This window comes from Chenopodium album, chromosome 8 (assembly GCF_948465745.1).
Source record: "Chenopodium album chromosome 8, dcCheAlbu1.1, whole genome shotgun sequence".
Classification (NCBI taxonomy): domain Eukaryota; kingdom Viridiplantae; phylum Streptophyta; class Magnoliopsida; order Caryophyllales; family Amaranthaceae; genus Chenopodium; species Chenopodium album.
In genome coordinates this window covers 3,263,488-3,290,043 of record NC_137841.1, presented here as the reverse complement: position 1 = coordinate 3,290,043, position 26,556 = coordinate 3,263,488, and the positions used below count along the sequence as shown (strand labels likewise).

General features: G+C 34.7%; 2 protein-coding genes and 1 long non-coding RNA gene across 4 annotated transcripts; 1 reads left to right on the top strand and 2 right to left on the bottom strand.

Annotated features, from left to right (window-relative positions):
• Positions 1-99: 99 nt before the first annotated feature.
• LOC145555649 (uncharacterized) lies at positions 100-1,318 on the top strand. The gene is made up of 3 exons (XR_014091526.1): positions 100-353; positions 511-607; positions 831-1,318. It is a non-coding gene; the product is annotated as an uncharacterized LOC145555649 (long non-coding RNA).
• Positions 1,319-1,862: 544 nt separating this feature from the next.
• Positions 1,863-2,753, bottom strand: LOC145642607 (uncharacterized). Its single transcript, XM_081693800.1, has one exon. The coding sequence runs from the start codon at positions 2,751-2,753 to the stop codon at positions 1,863-1,865; it is 891 nt and encodes a 296-aa protein (XP_081549926.1).
• Positions 2,754-2,966: 213 nt separating this feature from the next.
• LOC145555647 (F-box protein SKIP23-like) lies at positions 2,967-25,199 on the bottom strand. Of its 2 annotated transcripts, none has more exons than XR_014091525.1 (2): positions 25,070-25,199; positions 2,967-3,189 (listed from the first exon to the last, which is right to left on the bottom strand). XR_014091525.1 is itself a non-coding variant. In XM_081617389.1 (2 exons), coding segments are annotated over exons 1-2 (1,338 nt in total). In that variant the 5' UTR covers positions 25,072-25,193; the 3' UTR covers positions 23,258-23,363. The 2 variants fall into 2 exon arrangements, 1 of the variants encoding a protein (XP_081473515.1); XM_081617389.1 differs by lacking the exon at positions 2,967-3,189 and adding an exon at positions 23,258-24,699 and having other exon boundaries at positions 25,070-25,193.
• Positions 25,200-26,556: the final 1,357 nt, after the last annotated feature.

The following is a 26,556-nucleotide window of genomic DNA, read 5'->3' as shown; positions in this document are numbered from 1 at the left end:
TGACTTATCACTCATTAAAGTGAGGACAAAACTGGAAAGTGAGTAACACCCCGTTGCAAACCAATTGCAGACGTTAACTTTCCTAACGTCTGTTTAGCTGTTGCGGTCAATATCGTGGTTGACCTTTTGACAAACACTGCGTTTTACTCTCTTGCTCTCCAGTTCACTAATTTTCAAATTCGATTCTAGTGGCGATAACTTTGAAGTTGCTCTCCAGTTCACTAATTAACAAAATCGAAACCAAGGGCCGATTTTGGATCAGTTGGTGGTTATGGAATTCGATTGCAAGATTGCTTTAATATGAATTGCAACAATTTCAATTGGTGGGTATGGAATTCGATTGCAAAATCAAGGTAATGTCTTTTTTTTTATCATATAGTTCACGTATTAATCGAAGTATTGAAGGCGACCCAATTTCGGACTAAAAATGATTTTTTAAGTTAATTGGGTTCTAAAACTGTTTAATGGATGGTATTTAATTAGCTCATCTGTTAATTTGCATTTGGTCAGATTAGTTACTCATCCTGGACATTGGAAAAAGGCTTAATTACGGTACGAATTGCGGAAGATTTGCGCGAATTGGATGAAGTAGACATTTTGGTTCCAGGTAAATACTCCTATGTTGGTGGTGTGGGTAAAATCAACTGTAATTCCTATGGTGTTGGTAAAATGATGATTTGGCCATTCGTATCAATTAGAGGGTATAATATTGATTACATGAGTAAACAATTCTACAATGGTTTTCTAATATATCAATCAATACACTACAGGAAATTGTTATTGCCCAACTCTAACTCAGCAAACACTTGACATGTTTGATGTTTATTAAGGACTTTCTGTAAGAGCTGTGACGATGATACAGAGCAAGAGTGAGCACGAGTGGAGGTGATGGCGTTAATCTCTCTCCTCATCCATCTGGGATCTCAACAAAAAGTGGAAGTGATGGCGTTAATCTCTCCATCAACAATGTCCCGTTACAAGATTTAATTAAAAAATTCGATATACGGGATCCACATCATCATCCCAACATTGAGCATGTGGAATTCAGCAAAAAGTTCCCAAATATTACAACAATGCCATTATATCAACATATTTTTGTTGATAGTGGATATCAATGGGGTGTGGCTCTTTTCCAGCTAGCTATCGTAGGTAGATAAGGTTAGTGCTTTAAGTGGGTGTTGAATGTTTACCCTCCTTTGTAATAGTAACTTAGTAAGTGATCATGGGTTAAAGTGTTAAACGAGTAAGGTAGGTCAAAAACAAGTAATTGAGTTGTTTTTTTTTTTTTTTCGGACAAGAGTAGTAGTATATTATGTACTTTTAGATACCAATAAATAATAAATAACGCTGCGTGAGTATGTGTTTTCAAGTTTCTATTAATTTTGTTTTAATTTCCGTAAAAAGTAGGCACTTGAGAACTTAGTAGTCCCTCCGTCCCTTAATACAATGCCTCTTTTGAGCATTTATTCCTCACATAATAAAGAGAAATAAATGCTCAAAAGAGGCATTGTATTAAGGGACGGGGGGAATACAATCTATTAAATGGGTAATCCATGATCATGGATTAGCGTACACTAGTAGTTTTGTTCTGTTAATCATCAAAGTTCTTGTCGAAAGGGAAGATCTAAATTCTAAACTCCTGTCAAGAGGGCTAATTCAACAATACTAAGGTTAGAACAAATATTTACGCACAAAAACATTGATAGCATCCAAACTAAATCCAGCAAATAATTACAACAATAAAACACAGTAAAAGAAGTGGTTTCAAAAAAACACAGTAAAAGAAAGCAAATTTAAATTAATGCTTGTACAATTAAGTTACAAGAATATAAACAAGTTGGAAGACAAAATCGATTTTAGAATTAAATTGCTGGACGAAACCACATGGGACAACAATAGGAAGAGCGTAAGTGGGTGTTATTCTCCAGCTTCAATGGCCGGATGATATTGTCACCCATTTGAAAAACACCAATGTCATGTCCCGCAAGTTTATCTTTGGTGGCATTAGAACTGAATGTGTAAGTATCTGTAAAGTATATGCAATTGCGTTGGCATCCCATCTCACTTGCACGAACAGACATAGTTGCATTGTTACCCACAAATAGAGCAACATCTTGCAAATCTTTCAACTCTTCCCAACTCCTGTCATCAAACTGAAACTTGTAAACCTTAAAATTAACTGTCTTGTAATGATCAATATCATGTTCATCTTCTCTGACCTTTCCTTCAGCGTTTATTTCCGTGTCAAATTTCCTCAATACCAAGAGAAGATCCTGACCAGAATTAACTATGTAGGTAGTTTGATCGAAAAAATTAAGTTGTGAATCTGTATGTAGAAATACAGATTGTATATACGGTACGTAACATCCGTACCAACTTAATGCCAGAGGTTTCTTATTCTGAACATCATCAAGGTTTACCAGTGCAATATTGCCACTCTCATTCACGAATACAAGTCCATCGGTACCAAGATTATCCCTACGGTATAATACATCCATAACCCTCCGGAAACCTTCCTGTTTTGGAATTATAATTGGTGTCCACTGTGTGTCCCCGGGCTTGGCAATTGCAGCTCTAAGATAGCAATCATATATTAGTACCACCAATAAAGTATCACCTGACACCTTAAGTACAATTGCCCTGTCTATGAAATATGCACGAAGGAATTCACTAGAATTATCCCAAAGGAAGGGGATTGTACGACGACTAGGGAGATCGAGGCGATCCTTGGTAAGAGGATTGAACAAGTACATGTTATCATAAATCCCATGAGTTAGTATCCAACCATGAGATGATCCCCAACAATTCCTTCCGTATCCTAGATCACACTTGACATTGTAACACCTAACTTTCTCCTGCGTTAAATCCAACAAGCCTCGAGTAGTATTAATATCATCAAACTTGTCTTCAACACTCTCTGCTTCAATCACATTCTCTAAACGATCAGGTTCTAGATAACTTATCCATTCATCCTCGGTGATATCCTGGTTGCCATCAGTTAACATAAGCCACGGCATTTGACAATCCCACTTCTGCTTCAAATTGACTACCTCACAAGCTTTGCGCCACGAACGACACACACCGGAAAAGGCTAGACCATCTACGAATGATACTATGTGTTTATCGACTATATTAACCACCAAATCAGTAGGCAGGTCTGCCCAGTTAACTTCCATCTTCACTTTTTTCCTACAAGCCATAAGCCTTAAGAGTGAAAAACCGAACTCAAAAAAAGTTATCGGTGTTGTGTTGAACTCTTGGACTTGTGAGTTTCTAATGTCTCAAACTTCCCAACTCTGACTATTTATTAAAAAAAAAACGTGACCTTCAAGCAAATCCTTTTAACAAAAATAAATAAACGCGTTTCATTGTAAATTAGGAGATAAATTATTGTTATTAAAAAAAAAAAAAAAAGGAGATAAATTATTGTGTTCGAAAATAGGAAATAAATTATTTTAAGAGATATTAGGAAATAAATCCTTTTAATAAAAATTAGGAAACAAATCCTTTCAAATAATTTTTTATTTTTAATTTTTGAAGAAAGTTAGGAAATAAATTCTTTTAACAGATATTTGGAAATAAATTCTTTTTAACTAATTTTGGTTGGATTATGAACTGTATGTACATAAATTATTTTAATAAATTAAAATAAAAAATAAATAAATTAATAAGCAAAGTATTAAGAAAAGATAAATACATAAATGCACGGTTATCTACATCTAGGGTGTGCAAGAGATATGCAAGAGGATAAACGTATAGTAGTACTGTACTAGTAGTGATATGGTGGATATCTATTATCAATTAACATGTAAGAGGATAAAATAGTGTTGGATGTTCACATTTATTTAATTTCAATTCAGTTCAGATTAGCTTCTAATTTCCCTCTCACATAAAATTTTCAGTTCAACTCCAATCAATTCAGTTCAGTTAAGCTACACTCAGTTCAGTTTAGTAAATGTAAATAGACCCTAAGAGATTAAAAAGATATAAATAAAAAAAAAATAACTTAGAGATATACACGGACTGCAGTAGCAAGAGGATAAACGTAATATTGTACTAGTAGTGATAGGATAACCAACAAAATTAATATACCCTTGCTAATTTCATTCTTATTTGTTTTCTTTTAAGGTGTTAATATGTGCTTTCAATTATAGTTAGGGGCTTAGGGCTGATTATGATGCGATGCAAGTCAAGCTCGAGTATGCTCGAGTATCACTAAGCTTGACTCTAAGCTTGACTCGTTAGTTAAATAGTCAAGCTCGAACTCGAATGAAGCTCGTCTCGTGCTCATTTTGAGCTCGTCTCAAGCTCAATTGGAGTTCAACTTGAGGGCCCACACTAAATATCTAGACAATACTGGGTTATGTTATAACATCTCACCCAACTTTTCCAAAACTTCAATGTGGGAATTTTGTAGAAAATCTAATACCATTACTCCATTAGTATTCTGTTATACATCTCTCATTCTATTCTACCTCATTATAATTTTATCGATGTGGTACAAGTTGTGAAACATCATATTATTATTTTTATGGTTTTGTACGATTATAGTATGTTAGTATCATACACATGTATATAGAATATACCATCAACATTCTAATATACATGATATTTTATTACCAACAACCTTAACATTTTATTACTTATACAATCTAAATTTGTTTTTTTTTTTAAAGAATTGTAAATTTGATTTAAGTAATAGTATGTATTTAATTTGTTTAGTATTGTAGTACCAAAAAAAAATTATAACATTATTAGTGTTATCTTAATGCATTATCGTTTGAAGCTAAAATTTAATTAAGACATTAAGAGAGTTTGGAGTATAAAAATATGTTCAATTGGTCTTGTATGGACCCGGTCTACAATAAATTATTGTAGACCCAAAATTTGATACTTTCAAATAATATAATCACATTCTGGATGATATAATCACTTTTTTAGATGATATAATTATCTTTTTGTGAGTCATATTTTGATCTCATATCAAACCATTTAATGATATTATATAATCATCTTTAGGATGATAAAATTTAAAAATCATCTTTTGAATGATGTAATTTATTAATTTGATACTTTTTATAATGATAAATTCACTTTTTGAGTGATACATTTACATAACAGTTTCAAGATGATATAATCACTTTTGTAATAATATAATCACATTTCGTATGATATAATCACATTTGTATGGTATACTAAAAGGTTGGGTCTACAATAAGTTATTGTAGACCGGGTCTATTCTAGTCTTTATAAAATATTTTTAGAAACAAATGTTAATTATATCGAGTATAAAAAAATTTTAGAGTATAAAAATATTTTTAGAAACAAATGTTAATTATATTGAGTATAAAAATATTTTTAGAGTATAAAAATATGTCTATAGTTAATATAGGAAGGAAAACAGATATGTGACACAGGGACAATAATGGAAGAGGTGAAGATTTTTCATTATCCATAACAAATACTGAGATTAATATTGCCTAAGGGCCTGTTCTGATTAGCTGAACTGAATAAACTTATTGGAGCTGAACTGAACTACGTAGTAAATATTTTAAGAGAGAAGAAAATTAAGATAAGAACTGAACAAAACTTATTGAAAATGAACTGAACTGAAAATATAAGCTGAAAAGAACAGGCCCTAAGCCATCATTTTTAATAAAAATTTATTTTTTAAAAGGGTAAAAAAAAAATGAAAAAATATACTATGGTCAATGACATGACACTTCCCTAACAAAACTACATACTACCTCCGGTTCATTTTAGTTGCAACAAAGGACCATTTTACGGATACCTAGGAAAAACTTTTAAGGGACTTTAAGCATGTGGAGATTAAGTAATTAAGGGAGTAAAATAGGAGGGAAAGCATGTGGGGTCTTTTTTTAATAAAGTAAAACAAGTGGGGAAAAATGGTGAGGTGTACTTTTCCCACCCAAATACTCCCTGACTTTGCATATGGGTGGGGATTCCCTCCCTTTTTTCAGCCAATTTCTTTCACTTTCTCTGTATTTCTTTCACTTTCCCTCCTGAATTTTGAAGGCAAATTCAAAAAATTTGCCAAATACCCCAAAACATAAACCTTTTCATATTCAAATCATATCCCCTTATAAAAAGAGGACTATCCAAACCAGATTTCAGTTTGTTTTTCAAGCAAAAGAGATAGCAGGGAGGGGTTGGGGGGGTTAAGGGTGAGTAGTTAGTTGTTTACAAAACACCATCCTACAAATTACATAATCCTAAAAATTGTTCATAATTAGCCTAAAATTCACAGTGCTAAAAAGACAAAAGCAGCATCTATGTTCCATTCTTCTAGGCTCCGTTGAAGACCATTCCAAAAAAATCCAACCACCACTTCATCACCTACTGTCAGCCTGAAAAAAAAAGTATAGGGACTCATGGCAGAGTTCTTGGAAGAACTCTTTTTCAATGAAAATCAACTGTACAATGAGGAGCAAACAATGGAAGCATGGCATCATTTCACAGATAAAGAGACTCAAACTGAAAACAGCAACTCAGAAGAAGAAGGTGGTTATGATGGAGATGATGATGGTGAAGTACATGGTCCACTACATATGTATGGCAGACAAAGCAGAGAAATGACAGTAGAAGAAAAGCGCCAACTAGTTGATGAGATCATGCTCAATATGGAGGGGGACTCATTGCCAAGGGGATTTTTATCCAGTTTGGCAAGAAAGCATCATGTGCATAGATCAACAACAACTAGATGGTTTAAGGTAATTAAACAACACATGTTAGAAGGAAATGTTGTAGATGTAAGGACAAAAAAAATAGGCAATGTGGGCAGAAAACAAAAGGAGTACACAGATGAATTCTTAACTTCAGTGCCTTTGTACAAAAGACAAACTGAAAGAGGATATGCTGCAGCACTTAATGTGTCAAAGTCAACTATTCACAGATTAAGGAAAAGGGGTAGATTGAGAACACACACAAGCACAAACAAACCAGCACTCACTGACCAGCATAAAATAACAAGAATGAAATGGGTTCTAAGTCACATAACCCCAATTCCAGCAGAAGGGGACCCTTTATTTGAAGACATGCAACAATGGATACACATTGATGAAAAGTGGTTTTTTATCAACCCAGAAACAAGGACATTCTACCTCCTCCCAGCTGAAGACAATCCATACAGAGCCCAACAGTCCAAAAGGTTCAAGATAAAGGCTATGTTTATGGGTATGATTGGGAAACCATTGTATGAAGCAAACAAACAATTATTACATGATGGGAAGTATGGTCTTTTCCCTTTTGTGAAGTATGAGGAAGCAAAGAAAAAGAGTAAAAACAGAGACAAGGGAACCATTGAGGCTAAGGCAGTCCAAAGCATTAACAAGGAAGCAATAAGAGACATGCTACTTAATCATGTGTTGCCAACAATACATGAACAATGGCCACCCCAACTTCCCAAAAACATAACTATCCAATGGGATAATGCTAAGCCTCACCAAATACCACAAGATGCAGAATTTCAAGAAGCATGTCAAGCATATGGATTCAACATCCAATTTGTTTTTCAACCAGCACAATCACCAGACATGAATGTTCTAGACTTAGGACTTTTCAATGTCATACAATCACTGCAATATCAGTCATTCCCTCAAAATTTAGATGATCTCATCAAAGAAGTAGAAATAGCATTCAAAGGATTTGATCCAGAGTTGAACAAATACAGTTGGATTACACTTCAGTCATGCATGGTTGAGGTGTTAAGAAGAAAAGGAGGAAACAACTACACAATACCACACATGAAAAAAAGAAGTCTAGACAGGCAAGGTGTTATACCAGAATTGCTTCAAGTAGACAAGGAATTAATTGCAGAGGTTGTTTCCTATCTAGATTCAATCACAATTCCAAGTTCAAATGCAACTGAATTTCAAATGGAAGTGGATGCAGATTGAAGACTATAAGGAACCACATTCAAACCAACACAAGCAAAGACTGCCACATCTAACCAGTAAAAGCTTAACATGTTTTTTGTAGTTTTTGTTGGTATTGGTTAGGTGTATTTTGGTACATAGTTAATGTAAACATTGTTAGGCAGTCTTGTATGGTACTATAGTTTGGTAATTAATGGAAACTCAATCTATTTTGGTCACTAATATTCCATCAGATAGGGTTACATTTCTCTTTCAAGGCATCAATGAGTTATGGTACCTCAATAGATACCTCAAACAAGGGCATCTAGAGCAGCCATGTGACTCAAATAGCTATCAGATGAGTCCCTTCATCATTTGGATGGGATTCAATTTGATGCAATCAGTTGGGAGAGGGGACTCAATGCATCATACACAGGGGACTCAAGGAACAAAATCATACACAACCCAATTCATACTCCAACCATAGTTACTGAAGCACACAACCAACTTCTCCAATTTTTTTTTAAAAAAGGGACTCATAAATTTTAATCCAAATCAACAATTCATATCCAAACAACCAACAACTCATACAACAAAAAAATATCCAAACATATCACAGGATAAAGATAAATCCTTAATAAAAAAACAATTCAAACCCAAACAACCAACGACTGATACACCACCAACATATGCATTTCATACTCCAGCCAACATGTCAATTCAAAAAAAAAAAAACAGGGTGCTCATCAATTTTAATCCAAACCCAAACAACCAACAACTGAATCACCAACAACATATGCATTTCATACTCCAGCCAACATGTCAATTCCAAAAAAAAAACAGGGAGCTCATAAATTTTAATCCAAACCCAAACAACCAACAACTGAATCACCAACAACATATGCATTTCATACTCCAGCCAACATGTCAATTCCAAAAAAAAAAACAGGGTGCTCATCATCAATTTTAATCCAAACCCAAACAACCAAAAACTGATTCATCAACAACATATTCAATAATAAAAGTAAACACATCTAATCAAAGCCAACCAACCAACAATATCAGACTAGGCATAACAACCAACAGGGGACTCATGAATACCATAATATAGCATAAATTGCATCTGAAGAAGAAGATTAGAGTTTTAGAAATTACGCTGCCCAATTAGTATGGGGGAAGGGACTACTGGGGGTAGTAGATCTGGAGGTAAGCCTCCAGTACATCATCAGGCTCCTGGTCCCCAGGAGGTGAGCCCCTAAAGCGCTTCCTACCAGCGCCAGACCTAGAAGCACTCCCACCCATCATGGGATGGGAAGTGGGTGGCTGGAGAACTTCTTCGGCAGTGAGCTCTTGGAACAACGAAGAACCCGTCTCCGATTTAGCGTCTGGTGGTGGTGAAGCAGTTGGAACAGCCACCACAGCAGCAGATCCACCGACTTTGGTGGACACAACCTCCAGATCTGCGCTGTGAGGTGGCGGAACAGCCCTTTTGGACCCAGAAACCTTAATGGGCTTGTCATCCTCGTCGCTTGAAATGTATTCAGCAAGCTTCGCACCGTGTATCTTCCTCCTCGCAATTACAGAAGCACGACGGAGCGGCTTCATTACCCCAGAACCACGACGAGGTATGTACGTGGTTCGCTCATATTTTTTTTGGAGTTCGAGTAGATCCAGAAGAAAGGGACTCATGGCTTTCGAGATCAATGATTTTTGGTTGAGAGGAAGACATTTGAAGAGTGAAAAGGGGTGAATCGGTGTCAAAATACAGAGGATGATGAGAGAGAAAGGAGGAAGAAGTACGATTTTGGAGGAGAAAGAGAAGGAGAAGAGGAGAGAGAAATAAGAAACGAAAAGAGAGAGAGATTTTAAAGAGTTAGGGTTTGAGAGGGGGGGCTTCATTTCTGGAAAAATTTTCCAGAATTTATTTCTCCCAACCATTTTCCAGTATTGAATGCAGATTCAATGAAGGTGGTTGGGAGATGAAGCAATTTAAAGGAGGGGGTAAATTTAATGGGAGTAGTTAGATTAATTCATAAAATAAGTAAACTAAGTAAAACAGATTAGGAGTGTTAATATACTAGGTTAGTAAATAAGTAAGGGCAAATATGTAAATTTCCACCCAAAAACTTACCAAAAAAGGAAAAAAAAAATTGTTGCAAGTAAAGTGAACCACCCCAAAAAGGAAATTGTTGCAACTAAAATGAACCGGAGGTAGTATAAACTCATTACCAATGTTGCTAACCAAACAGGTCGTCAAAGTTGGGAGTTTTTTTCTTGAGAAAACAGTACCTGAGACAATGGAGCTGGTTCAGACACCTTCTTCTGAGCTTCTCGGGTACAGTAGTAGGAATAAAGAATCATTCCCACCAACGCAATCAAGATTCCAAGAATATTTCTCCAGCTAAATGGATCATGAAGCAAGATGTAGCCAAATGCCAAAACCAAGGATGTTTTCAGATGTCCTAGCACTTGATAAGTGACTGGAGATGTCTTTCCAATCACAAGGAAAGTACTGAAATTTACGGAGACAGCAATCAAACAAGAACACCATACTAGAGAAAAGTAAAATCAGGGACAGCAGCAGAGCATCTACATTTCCATGTATATACACAAACATTATTTTTACTGCTTTTATCTAATGAAAATAATTTCTTTGCACAAAGACATGATACAAAATGTAATTACTTTACAAAGTCAATACTGATGACTGTTGCAGTTCTTTTGGCCTTTTGGGAGCCAAAAAAGGTTATCTTATCCTCTATCTATGTGCGAGCTATACGTACACCTTCGTTCTTTTTAATTTCAACGTGGGATGTGTGTGCGGTAAGAGATAAAAAAAAAGAGAGAAAAAAGGGGTGACCCATGTGATGAGTAGGTCAAAGAGATAGAGAGAATCATTGTCCAAATTAAAGTTGCAATTAATTTGCAATTAATTTGATACAAGTCCATCGGTACCACTAATAACACCCCACGTTTCAGCCTAGGTCATTCGAAAATCCTAGGCGTTTCCTGGGTTTTGAATTTTTTTTTCTTCTTTTTTTTTGTTTTTTATTTCACGTATAGGTTGATCGTCTCACTTAGCTTAAAGCGCCTAAGAATAGGCTCATCACGGAAACACCGACATACTGGTTTTAGCGGAAACAAAGTTCAGGCGAGCTTTAGAGATCGACAAACGTTGGTATTCAAAAAAATTTTCATAATATTATCGCAACAAACGTTCAAGTACCAAAGCTCTATTGTTCAAAGACGCGTGAACATCTCCATCAAAGCTCTTATGTTCAGATACGCGTGGACATTCTGACAGGGTAAAGTCTTATCCCCTAATCAAAAATAATTACCTAAATCTCTAACTAAAGTAGATAGGGAAGTAGGGTCGAACTATACAGGGAAACAGGTCTTTTTAATTCTAATTAATTATTATAATCTAAATTATCTAAGTAACCAATATTTTTAGGTATGAATTCTATACTACGAAGAATAAGTTTAGGGAGAAAAGAAACAATAATAGAGAAGCCTAGGGTCACAGGTTCACCAATAATTAATGTTCCGGGATAGAACGAAGTAATTAATAATTAACAATGCACAGATAACAAGATTAACAGGCTCTTGCAATTTATTAATCAACATAGATCTAACAGGCTCTCGCAATTTACTAAATCTAAGTTCCTATTAAAAATAGCCTTTAATATTAAATCAACATCTGCTCGATTCATCAATTTAATATTGCTAAACATTCACAATCAAATTACATCAGCTCGATTCATAATCTAATTGCAAAGAATTAAAACAATTCAATAAGAAATTATCATGCAATATCAATAATCAATAATAACAAACTATCCCTTCATATTAATTATGGATCCCCATAAACCCTAAAATGGAACTACTCACAAATCATCATAATTAAGCCAATCAAGTAAATAATTAAAAGCATAATCAAGAAAGCAATTAAAATAGCTGAAATTAAAAGGGAAGAAATTGTACCAAAAATAAATCTGGAATTAAAGGAAGTATTAAGAATAAAAGTTTAGAGAGAATTTAAGAGAGAGAAAAATACTAAGTAGAGAGAGAAAGTCTAAGAAAGAAGGTAAGCTAATAATTCCGTACATAATCGTATTTAAACCTTTCCTAAAACAAGAATTAAAACTAAACTTAATCAGGTACTCCAGAAACACGCGCCCGATCGGGCGAAGGGCCGCCCGATCGGGCGCGCCTTTTTCCTCGCGTTCCTACCCAGCAGCATCGCCCGTTCGTGCTAGATGCTCGCACGATCGGGCGCGCCTTTGCACGCTTAGCCTAAGAGTCCTGCCGCGCCCGATCGTGCTAGAGGTAGCCCGATCGGGCGGTTGCTTCTCCTTGAGGATTGGACTTCGATTGGGCTAGATTTCTCGGCCCAATCCGGATTTCCTCTCGGGTCTCGAATACTTGGTCCAAATACCTCGGGATCCCAATTACCGAGCCCTTAATCACCGGCTCTCACCGATCCTGGGCTCCAAAAGTGGTCGTGTCCTTCTAGCTTCCGTAATCGATCCATAAAGCCCGGGAAAATGCTCCAAGAGTGCAATTTCCTGTAAAAATACAACTAAAACTACGAAAACACTAGAACACACAAATTAGTAATAAAAGTGGCCCGAAAGAGCCAAAAACACTACTAATAATGACCAAGGGACGGGGATAAAACACTATATAAAATGGACATATCTCATTCCTTTCTAAAGCTCTTTTGCTCTAGAGACGCGTGGGCATATCACAAAAGCTCTATTGTTCAGAGAAGCGTGGACAATCTTCATGATAGGCGTGTCGCGTACCTAACAAAAATAAACCTAACTATACCACTACTATATAGACGGGCAAGCAAGGGTCGGATCCCAAGAGACTGTAGTTCAACTAATTAAATAGACTCAAGCAATTACTAAGCAAGTAACCAAATCAAATAAGTGGGAATCAATATCTAAAGAACTAATTAAAACGATAAAATCTAATAAAATGCACAATTCAATGCTAAAAACATCCAAGATCAAGCTTCACCACGAATACAATTAATGCAATAGTCGTTCTACCCCTAACATATAATTCAATTGATTAATGAGGAAAAGTAATCCATGAATAATACCAATGGTCTCTCTCGAGTTATCAATGGCTTCTCTAACCACAATCAAGCCTACTTCCGTGGAATCGTGTAAATTAGAGACCTTAAGCACAATACTCTAACTTCCTAATCATCCATTCACCTACTCCCGTGATAAACTTCAAACCCTTAATTGATTTATTCAAATCCGTCAAAACCCAACTCCCGTTGCGATAAAAACAAAGGATTAATAACAATACCAATTATCCCTAATCTAGTATTGGCATAAACATAATCAATTAAGCAAATCAAATACAATTATTATTAGAGAATTTAAAGAATTAAAGCATGCATTAATCATATTCGAGTTTCGCTAGATCTTGGAATAAAGAACTACTCACACATATTAATGGAAGCAAAAACAATAATCAATGAAGAAAGCATGATTAATAAGCAATTAAAAGTAAAAGAAGAAATAGAGATGAATACCAATTGCTTGAATGAAGAAAAGTACCAATTGTTGATGAACAAAGATCAAAACTTGAAAGTGCAATTTTAATCTAGATCTAGAGAGAATATTAGGGTTCTAATAATGTTAAAAACTGCTAAGATCATCACTAAGTATTTTTAATCGGCTTTACAAAGGGGTATTTATATCCCTTAAAATAAGAAAACCCGAAAAAAACTGAATATAGGATCCGCGAAACTCCGCCCGGTCAGGCCGGGCAAAGCCGCCCGGTCCGGGCGGACGGGGGCTGAACTTCTTCGCTTCTTTTCTTCTTCGCCCTGGCTGCCAGGGCAATGTTGCCCTCCAGGGCGGACACGGGAAAAATCTCTTCCATCCTACTAAGCTCTCGTGGCAATCCAAAATGCGTCCAAATCATCCGAAAATCTTCATATGCCTGTAAAATCAATCAAATAGACCAAGCCACACTAGAGAAGAGGATATTAGCGAGAAATAGCTCCGTAGAGCTTAGAAATCACACAGAAATAGCTATAAACCGAGGGTAAAATGTGGTACAAACTGTGTACATCACTTCATCAAGCTCTTTTGTTCAGAGACGCGTGAACATTTCCATCAAGCTCTTTTGTTCAGAGACGCGTGAACATTTCCATCAAGCTCTTTTGCTCCAGAGACGTGTGGGCATATCATTCAAAAGCTCTTTTGTTCAGAGACGCGTGGACATATCATCAAAGATCTCCTATTTCCTACAAAGCTCTTTTGCTCAGAGACGCGTGGGCATCCTATTATCAAGCTCTTTGTTCAGAAACGCGTGGACATACTTAAAAAAAATAAGCTCTTTGTTCAGAGGCGCGTGAACATATCAAAAAGAAGCTCTTGGTTCAGAGACGAGTGAACATCGAAACAGCAAGGTGGCGTTCTCTAGATTGTGGAGAGTTGTCACAAACAACTGAGGATTGTTTCAAGAGAGACAATCTTCGATAGTATTCCTTGGACGTGTAATATTATAAAAGCGGAGGAGGATCGTTTCAGGCGAAGCAATCTTCTATATTGGAAGCAGTTACAAGCGTAGCGATTTTCAAGCGGAATGGCATTTTCTAGCTTGCAGGAGGTCATCAAAACAATCGGTTACTCTCAGAGACGTGTGCTCGACGGTGCAAGATACGCGTTTCTTAACTCTTTTATCTGTTTCACTAACCCTATTTTTGTAGGTATTGGCGTTACAAGAGTGATTTAGGATTGCAGAACGTTCTGAATCATTCTCCGTCCCTATCGATACTTTGACTTTTGTTTTCGAAACTCGCGTTTCTCCAAACTCAGTCAAAGTGGGGGCTTCTATAGACACTAATTTGTGTCTCCCCAAAACCAAACCCGGTGATGAGCACATTTCACGTCGAATCATAATCGAATGAAGCGAAAATGTGGAAAGTCTAGTGTTACGGATAGTTTTTAATTTATTTTCTCTTCTCTCTGTTTTTGAAAACTTATTTTAAGAAAACAGTCAATCCAGTTTGGTTGGTCCATGATATGGGTCCAATAGTAGTGTAGTTGGATGGGGCTTGACAAGAGCTTTCCAACGATATATTATAAGCCCAATTCCGATGAATATTGAGGAAGTTATGGCCAATTTACTAAATTGTGTCCGGTTTGAGCCTTATGTGCGGCCCAATGATCTAGGGGAGGGCCTAATATGATTTATCATTCCTAATGCAATTAGGAATGGTTTTAGTCTTCTAGATTCTTCTAGAAGGTTCTTTTCATTCCTAATTCAATTAGCATTGATAAATTGACTTTTGTTGACTTTTCAGAGTTTTAATTAAAATCAAAAAACATTTTCGAGGAAAAGATACGATTTTATCTGATTTTCGAAAACGCGTCCAAAACAGACCTGGCGCCTGACTCCAGGCATTGGCGCCTGGAACCAGACCTGGCGCCTAGCGCCAGCCATTGGCGCCTGGCGCCAATAAGCTGGTGCTGGCGCCAGCTCTATTTTGTGTCCGCCAACCTCGTTTTGCGTGCGCCAAGTACTCTGTTTTGATATTTTATCTTTTTGGCTGATTTTCTCTATAAATAACGTATTAAAAACTCCGTTTTCATTCATCAATTATCATCAACAATCAATTTTAATTAATATTCAGCAATTCTCACGAATATTCACCTACAATCAGTTTTCATTCGCAATCATTAATTCCCTAATTCTCTCTTAATTCAATCATCCTTCTCTCTCTTTTCTAAAATTGCTTTTCATACAAAATTCTGCATTCATTAGATCTAGAAACACCTAGCCATATTCGAAGTTGCCTTCGCTCTAAACGTGAAAGGTTTAATTTTTGAGGGTTTGGTCCCAAATCTCTCTTTCAGTTATTTAATTTAATTGTTTGTTTATTATTTTCCTTGAATTTATTAACGTGTGTATTTTGTTATTAGAAAGAGGTATGAGGCATCAAAGTAAGTACATTAATTTATGTTATGATGTAGAAATCATGTTTAGATTGTTATTATGATATTCCTAGTATCATGTCTAGGGTAATTTTAATATTAAATATGATTGTTACGATGCTTCCTATGTTCTTCCTAATATTTATGATTGTAGTATCATGTTAGGGTTAAAGATTTGATTTTTATTGTTTAGTGACATGCTAGGGTTTGTTATTAATCTTGTTAGTATCATGCATAGGATCTTGCTATTATGCTTTAACATGAACATGTTTATTTCTATGAATATAATTATTGTTATTATGATTATTATTATTGATTATTTATTATGTTGCTTGATACATTATTTATTGTTATTGCTTGATCACACTTTTATGCATGTTTAAAAGGGAATTTGTACTTGCATTGTAATCACGCTTAATGAGATAATTAATAATCTTGTTTAGGTTTAATGTGATTATAATTTCAAGTGATTGCCAATAATAGTTTATTTGTGCATTATATTCAACTAACATAGATAAACAGGTTTAGGGTTAGTCCTATTGATTGCATGTTAATTAAAAAACGCACATGAATACGATCAGAATAAAGTAGAAGCCTATTATTAGGGTAGGTTCAATCTCTTTTAGGTTGGATTTGTACCTTCATCCCCGAACCCTTATTTGGTTCTAGACCTTATGGAGTTGACGATCTCTTGGATCGTTAAGGGGTGTAACCTTCACTCTGTGAACGGTTTACAAGTTCCTAAAACTTGTTAGCGACTCTTTTGCTCTATCTTCTTCCCTTTTGGACGCCACCGTACTTTAGTGTATGATCACAGTGGGGTTCAAGCTAGAGGTTTAATGCTTGAATTATTCCCTACACCTACAGGTTCCGGTTCCAAAAAATTGAGAACCTGAACTGGAACCTGTTACAACAGGTTCTCCAATTTGATATCTGGAACCGAAACCTCTTCAAAAGGTTCCGGAACCGGAACCTGCGCTTCCTAACAAGTTCCAGTTCTTATTTAGGGTACCCTGTTTTTTTGCTCACCCCTAGTAAAGATAGATTTGTAGGTAATGTGGTGATAAGGTTAGAGTCCAATATTAGTCTCTTTGTATTTATTTTCTAAAATATACTACATAATCAACTAACTAAAAAATCATTAAACTATTACATTTTGAATTAAACGGGACGGGCGCGCTAGCCCACGGTATATATTGTCTTGTTTGTGTCCGCCCATTTATATTAACGGGCCGAGCCTAGCCAGCCCAAATTTTCAATTTTTTTCAAAATGGTTGTCCAAGCCTGCTTATTTTGCGGGCCGGGTTGGGTGGGTTTAGCGGGTTGACCCGTCCATGATGAACAACTCTATCCACAACCTACATAGCTCATTGAATACGACCTTAAAAAAAAACAAATATCAAGTTAAAAACCGACCAACAAAAAGCAATATTATAAGTAATTGATATTAATTGACAATAATAATCAAGGTTTTATAAAAAAAAAAAGATACAGTAGAGAAAGATAGTACTTGTTCAATAATTTTGCGCTTATTAAGACCCTCAGAAAGATGATCAAGATTTATATTGTTCTTAATATTGTTTATGTTGCGATTGATAAACTCGAAGTTAACATCAGTATCGCGAAGAGCATGAGTGATCTCATTCAAACATTTACTGAGTACCTTCTTATCGATCACACTTGAATTATCTAGTTTCGGAAGAGCATTATATAATGCACCCCTCTAATTCTGCAACAAAATTTTTTGTATACATTCGGTTTACACTAATATTAGTGTGCATCGAGCAGTATAAGAGCAACTTTTAGCTAATTTTAGGGTAACTTTTTGTCTTTTTTTTGGGTAACTTTAAACATAATACAATCAATAATCAATAACTATATACTAAAAGACACACCAGCAATGACACATGTCTATTTCTGGTGTGTCCTTAGTATTTTTGTAAAAAAAATATTTAATAGAAAATTTATTTAAGGAAATTATTTGTAAAATTTAATTACGATATAAATAGAAATGATATTTACTTTTTTTCTATATTCACATTCAATTAACTAATTAAAATGAAAAATAGAATAGCAAAATATAATCTTTGTAAATATTTTTAAAAAATACAATCTTCTACTATAAGTTTTTGTGTGGCAAACATAATGTTTGTTTCAAGGATACAATTGAGATAGACAAAAGTTAATGACTAAAAACGAGATATTACAATATATGATCACTAATAAGTATATACGTACATAATTTTTTTTGGCAATAACCGTGCATGAGTTTTTATATAAATCAACAACAAGAAAAGTTTTATAAAGGTAATTTAATTACATTCAATCACTAATAATTGATTTTTAGTCATTTAAAATGTGATTCTTTACTAATAAAACATAGATAATTTTTATTTGAATTGGGTTACTTTAACGCATATTGGGGTAACTTTTATTCATTTCAGAAATAACTTTTAATCACTTTAGGTTATCTTTATAATGGATGTACAATAATTATTGTACACCCGATTTTTTTTATAAAGTTAGTGATTCTGCAAACACCATTATTGCACCTTTTTGCCTCAAACTTATAATGCCCAAAAAACACTACTGCTTTAATTTTATGTAAAACTAATGAGACCTAATGGTGTTAGTAAACCTAATCAGTGCGTGGTTCCTAGTCTTCCTGCAGGCGTCTGTACCATGCATTGTACAGACATTTCTCGCGGAAAGAACATATTATACAAATGTAAAGAACATACATCTATTGTGAAAGGAACATACTATTAAATTGTAATGAACACATACCTAAAGGAACATATTTTTTTTTACCAAAAAAAAGAGTAAAAAGAACATATTTCCATGTTCTTTTATTGTCAGCGTCAGTGGCGGATCTTGATAACTTTCTTTTGGGGGGCCGAATTAACTTTCAATTTCTAAACTCAAAACAAGTAGACACTAGTAATAATACAAAATAGTGTAACCTTATTTTTTTAAGTAGCTATAAAGTATTACTCCATATTTAAATAAAAAATGTAAACTATCAATTTATAATTTTATATACTGTTATATATTTAATTTACCTATCAAATAAAAGTAAAAATAAAATAAATTATGAATAACAAGCAATCTCTAATGAATTATTATTGCTTCTATAGGTTTTAGGATTATTTTTTTTTTTAGAAAAAAATGGAACTTGTATTGGCAAAGTTGGCAGGCTAGCATTGAGTTACTGACATTTATGTATTGATGAGATGTGCCAATATATCAGATGTTCATGTGAGTTTGGGCCAAGTAAAAGCAAATAAAGGAATGGAATACATGAAATGGTTGCAAATTGTTTTTGGATTGTTGGTTGCAATGGGCTACATATTGGGCTTTTTTAAAATTTGCTTCTAACTTCTTAATATTATTGTTTTGGATCAGATTCTAAGGGGGTCAAGCCCTGACCAGCCCCTAGAAGATCCGCCCCTGTCAGCGTAATGTACTTTTATTTATAATATTATGTTCGTTGCTTATTGCGAAATGTTCATTGAATTTCGTTTTTAAATTAGGGTGGGTATATATAAATAATGTTTACTCCCTCCGTTTTTAAATACTTACTCCATTTCTATTTTTTGCACTATTCATTTGTCCTACTTTGACTAATGTTTGTGATTTATACATAATAAAAAAATAGTGTTGTGGGTACTTGTTAAATCTCAATGAATATATTATTAATTTTCAATTGTTAAAAATAGTGATGATTATAAAAAAAGGCATAAGGGAAAAATAATATCCCTTGAGTATTTATAATATTCTAAAACTAATCTAAAGATAATTAAAATAAAATAAAATCAGAAAAATAGCAATTACAATAGTCGTGATATCACTAGTAGAATAAACATAATGGCAAGCGGTTCAAACCCCCTAATGGGAAGCGGTTTTGAACCACATGCCATTGGGGGGCTTGCCATTAGCCTTTTAAATGGCAAGCGGTTCAGAACCGCTTGTCATTTGTAGTGAAAGGGCAGCGGTTTTGGGGCCAAACCGTTGCCCATTATGGGTATAAAAAATAATTTATTTTTTTTATTTTTTATTTTTTTAGTTTTTTCAATTAAATTGAAACACAAACACAATATATGCAAAAAAATTAATATTTTTATTAATTAATTGTTGTAATATTACATTTTCATAAAAAAAAAAAAAACAAGCAAAATAAAACTGATGCTGCTCTTGTTCACCAGCCGTGCACACCACCATCCGTGCACACCACCAGCCGCGCGCACCACCAGCCGCCACCACCAACCACCTTAACCCGTATTACCACCACCACCCTATCCCGATTCACCGTATCTGTCAAACAATAAGTTGAAAAAATAAACAACAATAATTATTAACTTAATTTCAGATCTTTTGTGTAAAAAAAAAAAAAAAAAAAATCAGATCTTAAACTTTGAACAACAAAATTTTAAAGATAAAAACTCGAAAATTATAAACAAACATACCGATTTTAAAGCTATAAACTCGAAAATTATACACAAACATATTGGGTTTAGATCTTAAATTATACACAAACATAATATATGCAAAAACTCGAAAATTAGCTAAAAATTTAATGAAATACCGGAAAATCAAGTGAGATATGACTTGAGAAGCAACGATCTGAACCCTAACGCCGAGCCGGAAAACTGAACCCAAACGTTTTCTTCATTCTCGTCGTTGGGTACTGAGGCGTTCGTCGTTCTTCGTTGTGGTGAGGCGTGAGATATGTGTCCGTCGTTCTTTGTTGTGGTGAGGCGTGAGAAAGGAAAGAAGGGAGGCTGAGAAAGGAGATAATTAAGAGAAGAAGATAAAGGATGGAGGGGAGATAGTGGAGAAAGAACTGAGGCGTAATGGAGGGGAGAAAGAGGAGAGAGAACGTGAAAATGAGAGGAGAGAGAAAAAATGAGGGGATACATCAGAGGAGAGAGAGCGTGAAAATGAGGGGAAAGGGGACGGAGGAGAGAGAAGATGAGGCGTGAGCTGGGTTCAACTTTTCTAGGGTTTTTTTGACCGAATGGCAAGCGGTTCAATGCTCAAACCGCTTGCCATTTACATTTTGGTAAGCGGTTCATTTAAAACCGCTTGCCATTGGAATTTTGACAAGCGGTTCATCCTAAACCGCTTGCCATTTACATTTTGGCAAGCGGAATTCAATAACCGCTTGCCATTTGTGGCTGCCCATCAAGTTTATTCTGCTAGTGTATGATTGGTCGATTGAAAGAGTTATAATCGATGTAGGATTTCTCGTGGCTTGCGCGCACACCTCACCCATCGGGCGATGGGTGGCCGATGGTCGGAATGACACTCGACCATCGGGCGATGGAGAACCATCGCCCCAACCAGCAGCTCACGCTCGAGCGTACATCACGTCCATCGCCCGATGACTGGGCGATGGGTTGGCAGCTTCGCAGACTTGACTTCAAAGGGATGTATCTCACGTTCTAGGAATCGTATAGGGGAGTGTGACCTATCAATGGAAATATCTTCAAGTCTAGTTTCCAACGCAATTTGAATCACCTCAGTTCGATCTGTAGAACTCAAGTTATGATCAAAAGAGTGAATAAGAGTTAGTTTTACCACTTTGTAAAACATCGTTTAACTTCATTTCTAACTCAAATTCAATTCCGAAATGTGCATAACGATCATTGTGGATGCTATTTTCATTTCTCATGCATAAAATCCTCATAGTCTACATCCACGAACATGAGATCTTCGATTAATAAACTCAATTCATCGACTTTTCATCCTTTCATTGTCCGATTCTTCCAAAACCACTCCGAAAGCGTTCAAATAGCTATAGAAACTACCTGAAACATTAAGAAAACACAAACGAAGCGTAATAGAATACAAAATGGACAACTTATGCAATTGCGACCTAAAAAGCGACAAGAGACACAAAAAGCAACTATAAAACTAGCATAAACGTGCCTATAAACTCTATATAAATATGACTCATCATAGTGATCAAAGATTAACATCGGCATGCGTGTCCAAGAGAAATGGAGCAAGTATTTAAAAACAGAGGGAGTATTACATAATATTATCATATTCTTTATTAATATTTTTTTTGACAAGATGTTCTTTATTAATATTACGGATGTTCTTTTGATAAATAAAAAGTAATAATATTTAGTTTTTCTTCACAAAAAAGATATATGTTCTTTACAAAATAGTTGTACGTTCTTTACAAATTAGGTACATGTTCTTTCCGCGTTTTTTGTATGTACCAAGCATGATAACACCGTCTGTAATTAAAATTTTCAAAACCTAATATGATGCCCAAAATTGTTGTAAACCCCCCCCCCCCCTTTTTTTTGTTTGTTAAATTTGGAAAATCAGTTATCTTTTATCATATCCTACAATCATGGATATCCTAAAATCACACGTTTATTAATTGATAAAATACTGCTTTTTATTTTTAATAATTTTTATAAACTTGCGTAATAAATATTAGATGTTTATAAAGTCATTAAATAAGATTAGTGACATGTAAATATATCTCCCTGTTAAAGAATCAATAATTTATCACCTAAATCGGCTAGATGCCTAGATGTGTATTCTACTTGAAATTATGGGTAAAGATTAGGGTTGAGCATAACAAGGTACCTTGTAAAAATTCCAGGACCCGGAACCTTTTGTAATAGGTTCCTCAAAATGGGAACCGGAACCTGTTGGAAATTGAGAACCGGAACTGGAACATGTTGAACAGGCTCCGGTTCCGGTTCTGATTCAGGGTACCCTATATTATAATATACTCACTAACTTTTTCGCGGATTTTTTTAATAAAAAACTAGGTTGGTAACTAATTTATTATATTTGCAACTTGCAAATAAGACAAACTAATAGTAGTTGTCTAACAAATTTAATATATATTTCTATAATTATAATTTTGAAATTTATTATTTAAAAATTGAGTAAGAATTTGGGTATAATTTGAAATTAAGTGATACTTTTATCAAGTACTGGGTACCCTACATGTTTCGGTTCCAAAAAATTGAGTATCTGAACTGGAACCTATTACAACAGGTTCTCCAATTTGCTATCTGGAACCGGAACCTGCGATTCCTAACAAGTTATGGTTCTTATTCAGGGTACCTTTTTTTTTTGCTCACCCCTAGTAAAGATAGATTTGTAGGTAATGTGGTGATAAGGTTGGTACTATAAGTTATAACGTTGTGTGATTGTGTGTTTTCAAGTTTCTATTAATTTTGTTTTAATTTTGGTAAAAAGTAGACAATTAAGAACTTATGATACAATTGATAGATACGGAGTAAAGTGTAATCAAGTACCTAACTAGTTTTTCTTTTACACGAGGAATTATCAATGCAAGACACCTTAGCGTACACTAGTAGTTTTGGTGTGTTAAATATCAAAGTTATTGTCAAAAGGGAAGATCTAAACTTTGAGGGCTAATTCAACAATACTTGGGTCAGAATTGATATTTACATTCAAGCACTTTGATACAACAATAAAACTCAGTAAAAGTACAAGTTGGAAGACAAAATTGATTTTAAATTTAAATTGCAGGACGAAACCACATGGGACAACAATAGGAAGAGCGTAAGTGGGTGTTATTCTCCAGCTTCAATGGCCGGATGATATTGTCACCCATTTGAAAAACACCAATGTCATGTCCCGCAAGTTTATCTTTGGTGGCACTGGAACCGAACGGGTAAGTATCTGTAAAGTATATGCAACTGCGTTGGCATCCCATCTCAGTTGCACGAACAGCCATAGTTGCATTGTTACCCACAAATAGAGCAACATCTTGCAAATCTTTCAACTCTTCCCAACTCCTGTCATCAAACTGAAACTTGTAAACCTTAAAATTAACTGTCTTGTAATAATCAATATCATGTTCATCTTCTCTGACCATTTCTTCACCGTTTATTTCCGTGTCAAATTTCCTCAATACCAAGAGAAGATCCTGACCAGAATTAACTATGTAGGTAGAGTGATCGAAAAAATTAAGTTGTGAATCTGTATGTAGAAATACAGATTGTATATACGGTACGTAACATCCGTACCAACTCAATGCCAGAGGTTTCTTATTCTGAACATCATCAAGGTTTACCAGTGCAATATTGCCACTCTCATTCACGAATACAAGTCCATCGGTACCAAGATTATCCCTACGATATAATACATCCATAACCCTCCTGAGATCTCCCTGTTGTGGAATTACAATTGGTGTCCACTGTGTGTCCCCGGGCTTGGCAATTGCAGCTCTACGATAGCAATCATATATAAGTACCACCACTAAAGTATCACCTGACACCTTAAGTACAACAGCCCTGTTTATGAAATATGCACGAAGGAATTCACCAGAATTATCCAGAAGGAAGGGGATTGTACGGCGACAAGGGAGATCGAGGCGATCCTTGGTAAGAGGGTTAAATAAGTACATGTTATCATCAATCCCTTGAGTTAGTATCCAACCATGAGACGATCCCCAACAATTCCTTCCATATCCTAGATCACACTCGACATTGTAACATCTAACTTTCTCCTGCGTTAAATCCAACAAGCTTCGAGTAGTATTAATATCATCAAACTTGTCTTCAATACTCCTTGCTGCTACGATAACACTCGACTCTACATGATCGGGTTTTAGATAAGGCCCTATCCATTCATGCTCGGTGATATCCTGGTTGCCATCAGTTAGCATTAGCCACGGCATTTGACAATCCCACTTTTGTTTCAAATTGACTAATTCAGAAGCTTTGCGCCACGAACGACACACACCGGAAAAGGCTAGACCGTCCACGAATGATACTATGTGTTTATCGACTATATTAACCACCAAATCAATCGGCAGTTCTGCCCAGTTAACCTCCATCCTAACTTTTTTCCTGAAACAAACAGACCTCTATCATAAACTTGAGTAACAATTAACAGTTAACCTCTATCTGAAACAAGCTAATCACATCATAAACTTCACTAACAATTAGAGGATGCACTACTAATGTCAACAATAACAACCATCATAATCAATTTTTGGCTCTAATTTACTCAAACATGCTCAAATCAAGTCCAAATCAATTGCAATTTGTTTTTAAATCACCCTAGCATCACATATATACATAATCAAAGCCAAAACAACCATCGATTACAAGCAATATGCACAAAATTGAAAAACCCCAAATCGATTTTTCTAGGGTTTTCGGACAAAATAATCTCAAAATTCGAACAAATTAATAAATGAAATGGAAGAAAACATACATTAGGTCCAGGGGATTTGGGCGGCGGCTCCGATGAGAGATGAAGGGACTGCGGATGAGAGGGGGGTGGCTGCCTTGGCTGGTGGTTAGGGGGTGGTGGTTTTTTTTTTAAAAAAAAAATTAAATTGAATTATCAAATACGTAATTAGGTGGGTTAGAACTCTTAGAAGATAAAAAAAAATCTCATGCACTCCTCCTCCTTTTTTTTTTTTTTTTTTTTTTTCTTTTTTTATTATTTTTTTTAACCTCTAAATAACTTTCACCACTCTAAAAAAAATTAACCTTACTTTCAATTTTTAAAAAAAAAAATTAACCTCCTAATAACTTCCACTATTATTTTTCCTAATAACAGACATACTAGACCAAAAAAAAAAACTACCTATTTTATATTTTTATTATATTAACCACTAAATTTCTTTTTAGGAACTCCAATATTACAACGAATCGGTATTACACTTTTTTTTTCCTAACTTTTACTGCACAACGCTTGAAAAATCAATCATTAAATTATGTACACCATATATTTTTTTTATAAATAATATAGGCACCGTAAGTTTCACTATTTTCCTTTTTAAAAAAATTCAATTTTTTTTTAGAATAAAATCATTTAATAAACACCTTATTATTGACAAGCCGCCTATGCGACTAATAATTTAGTGGTGGCTACTAGGTTAGTTCCCGTACCATGCACGGTAATTTTTAATAACCATTATTAAACTATTATTATAATAAGTTTATAAAACAAAAAAAAAATTCTAAAAATATAGTTGACAAATTTTGAGCAAAATAAAGGATTGCGTAAGATATCATATAACTAATATATAAAGTTAAACTTTTAGTCAGACGACGAGATAGCGACACTTGGCGTTCCAACATTTCGCCAAGTGTCGCGCCACGTAGGATAAAGTTATATAGAATTCAATTTGTATGATAAAAAAATTAATTTAGAATTCTATTCAATCAAATTTGGATAGAATTTTAGGATAAAATTGTTAATTTAGAGTTTTATTTTCGATAAAGTACCAACATTTAATATGTACAAATTAAATTATAATTTTATTAAAAAAAATTATTACACTCATAAATTATCGTATAAATTTATTTTTTGTATCATAGTATTTTTTTTGAAGCGAAGGAATTAGCTCAAAATGCACCACATCCATTATTTATAATATATTCTAATCAATTAAAACAATATACTTTACAATCTAGAGTCATTTCGGACAGGGTTATTATTTCAGGTTACGGGTCAAGAAATGTTTTTCACCAATGTTATTATTATTAGTCATTACATGCCTATTATATAGTTTAAATCATCACAAAAACACATCAATTCCTTACTAATTTTGTATCAATAATGATATGTTTTAAAATTTGACATATAGATTAAAATTTATCTCAAAATTCAATAAACAACCCGAGCATCGCACGGGTACAAAACTAGTGTTATATAAAGCGATGTTGAAAATTAGTAAAATAAAGGAATTC

Excerpts from the sequence above, each read along its gene's own strand:
- LOC145642607 (XM_081693800.1), bottom strand. The coding sequence starts at position 2,753 with ATGTACTTGTTCAATCCTCTTACCAAGGATCGCCTCGATCTCCCTAGT.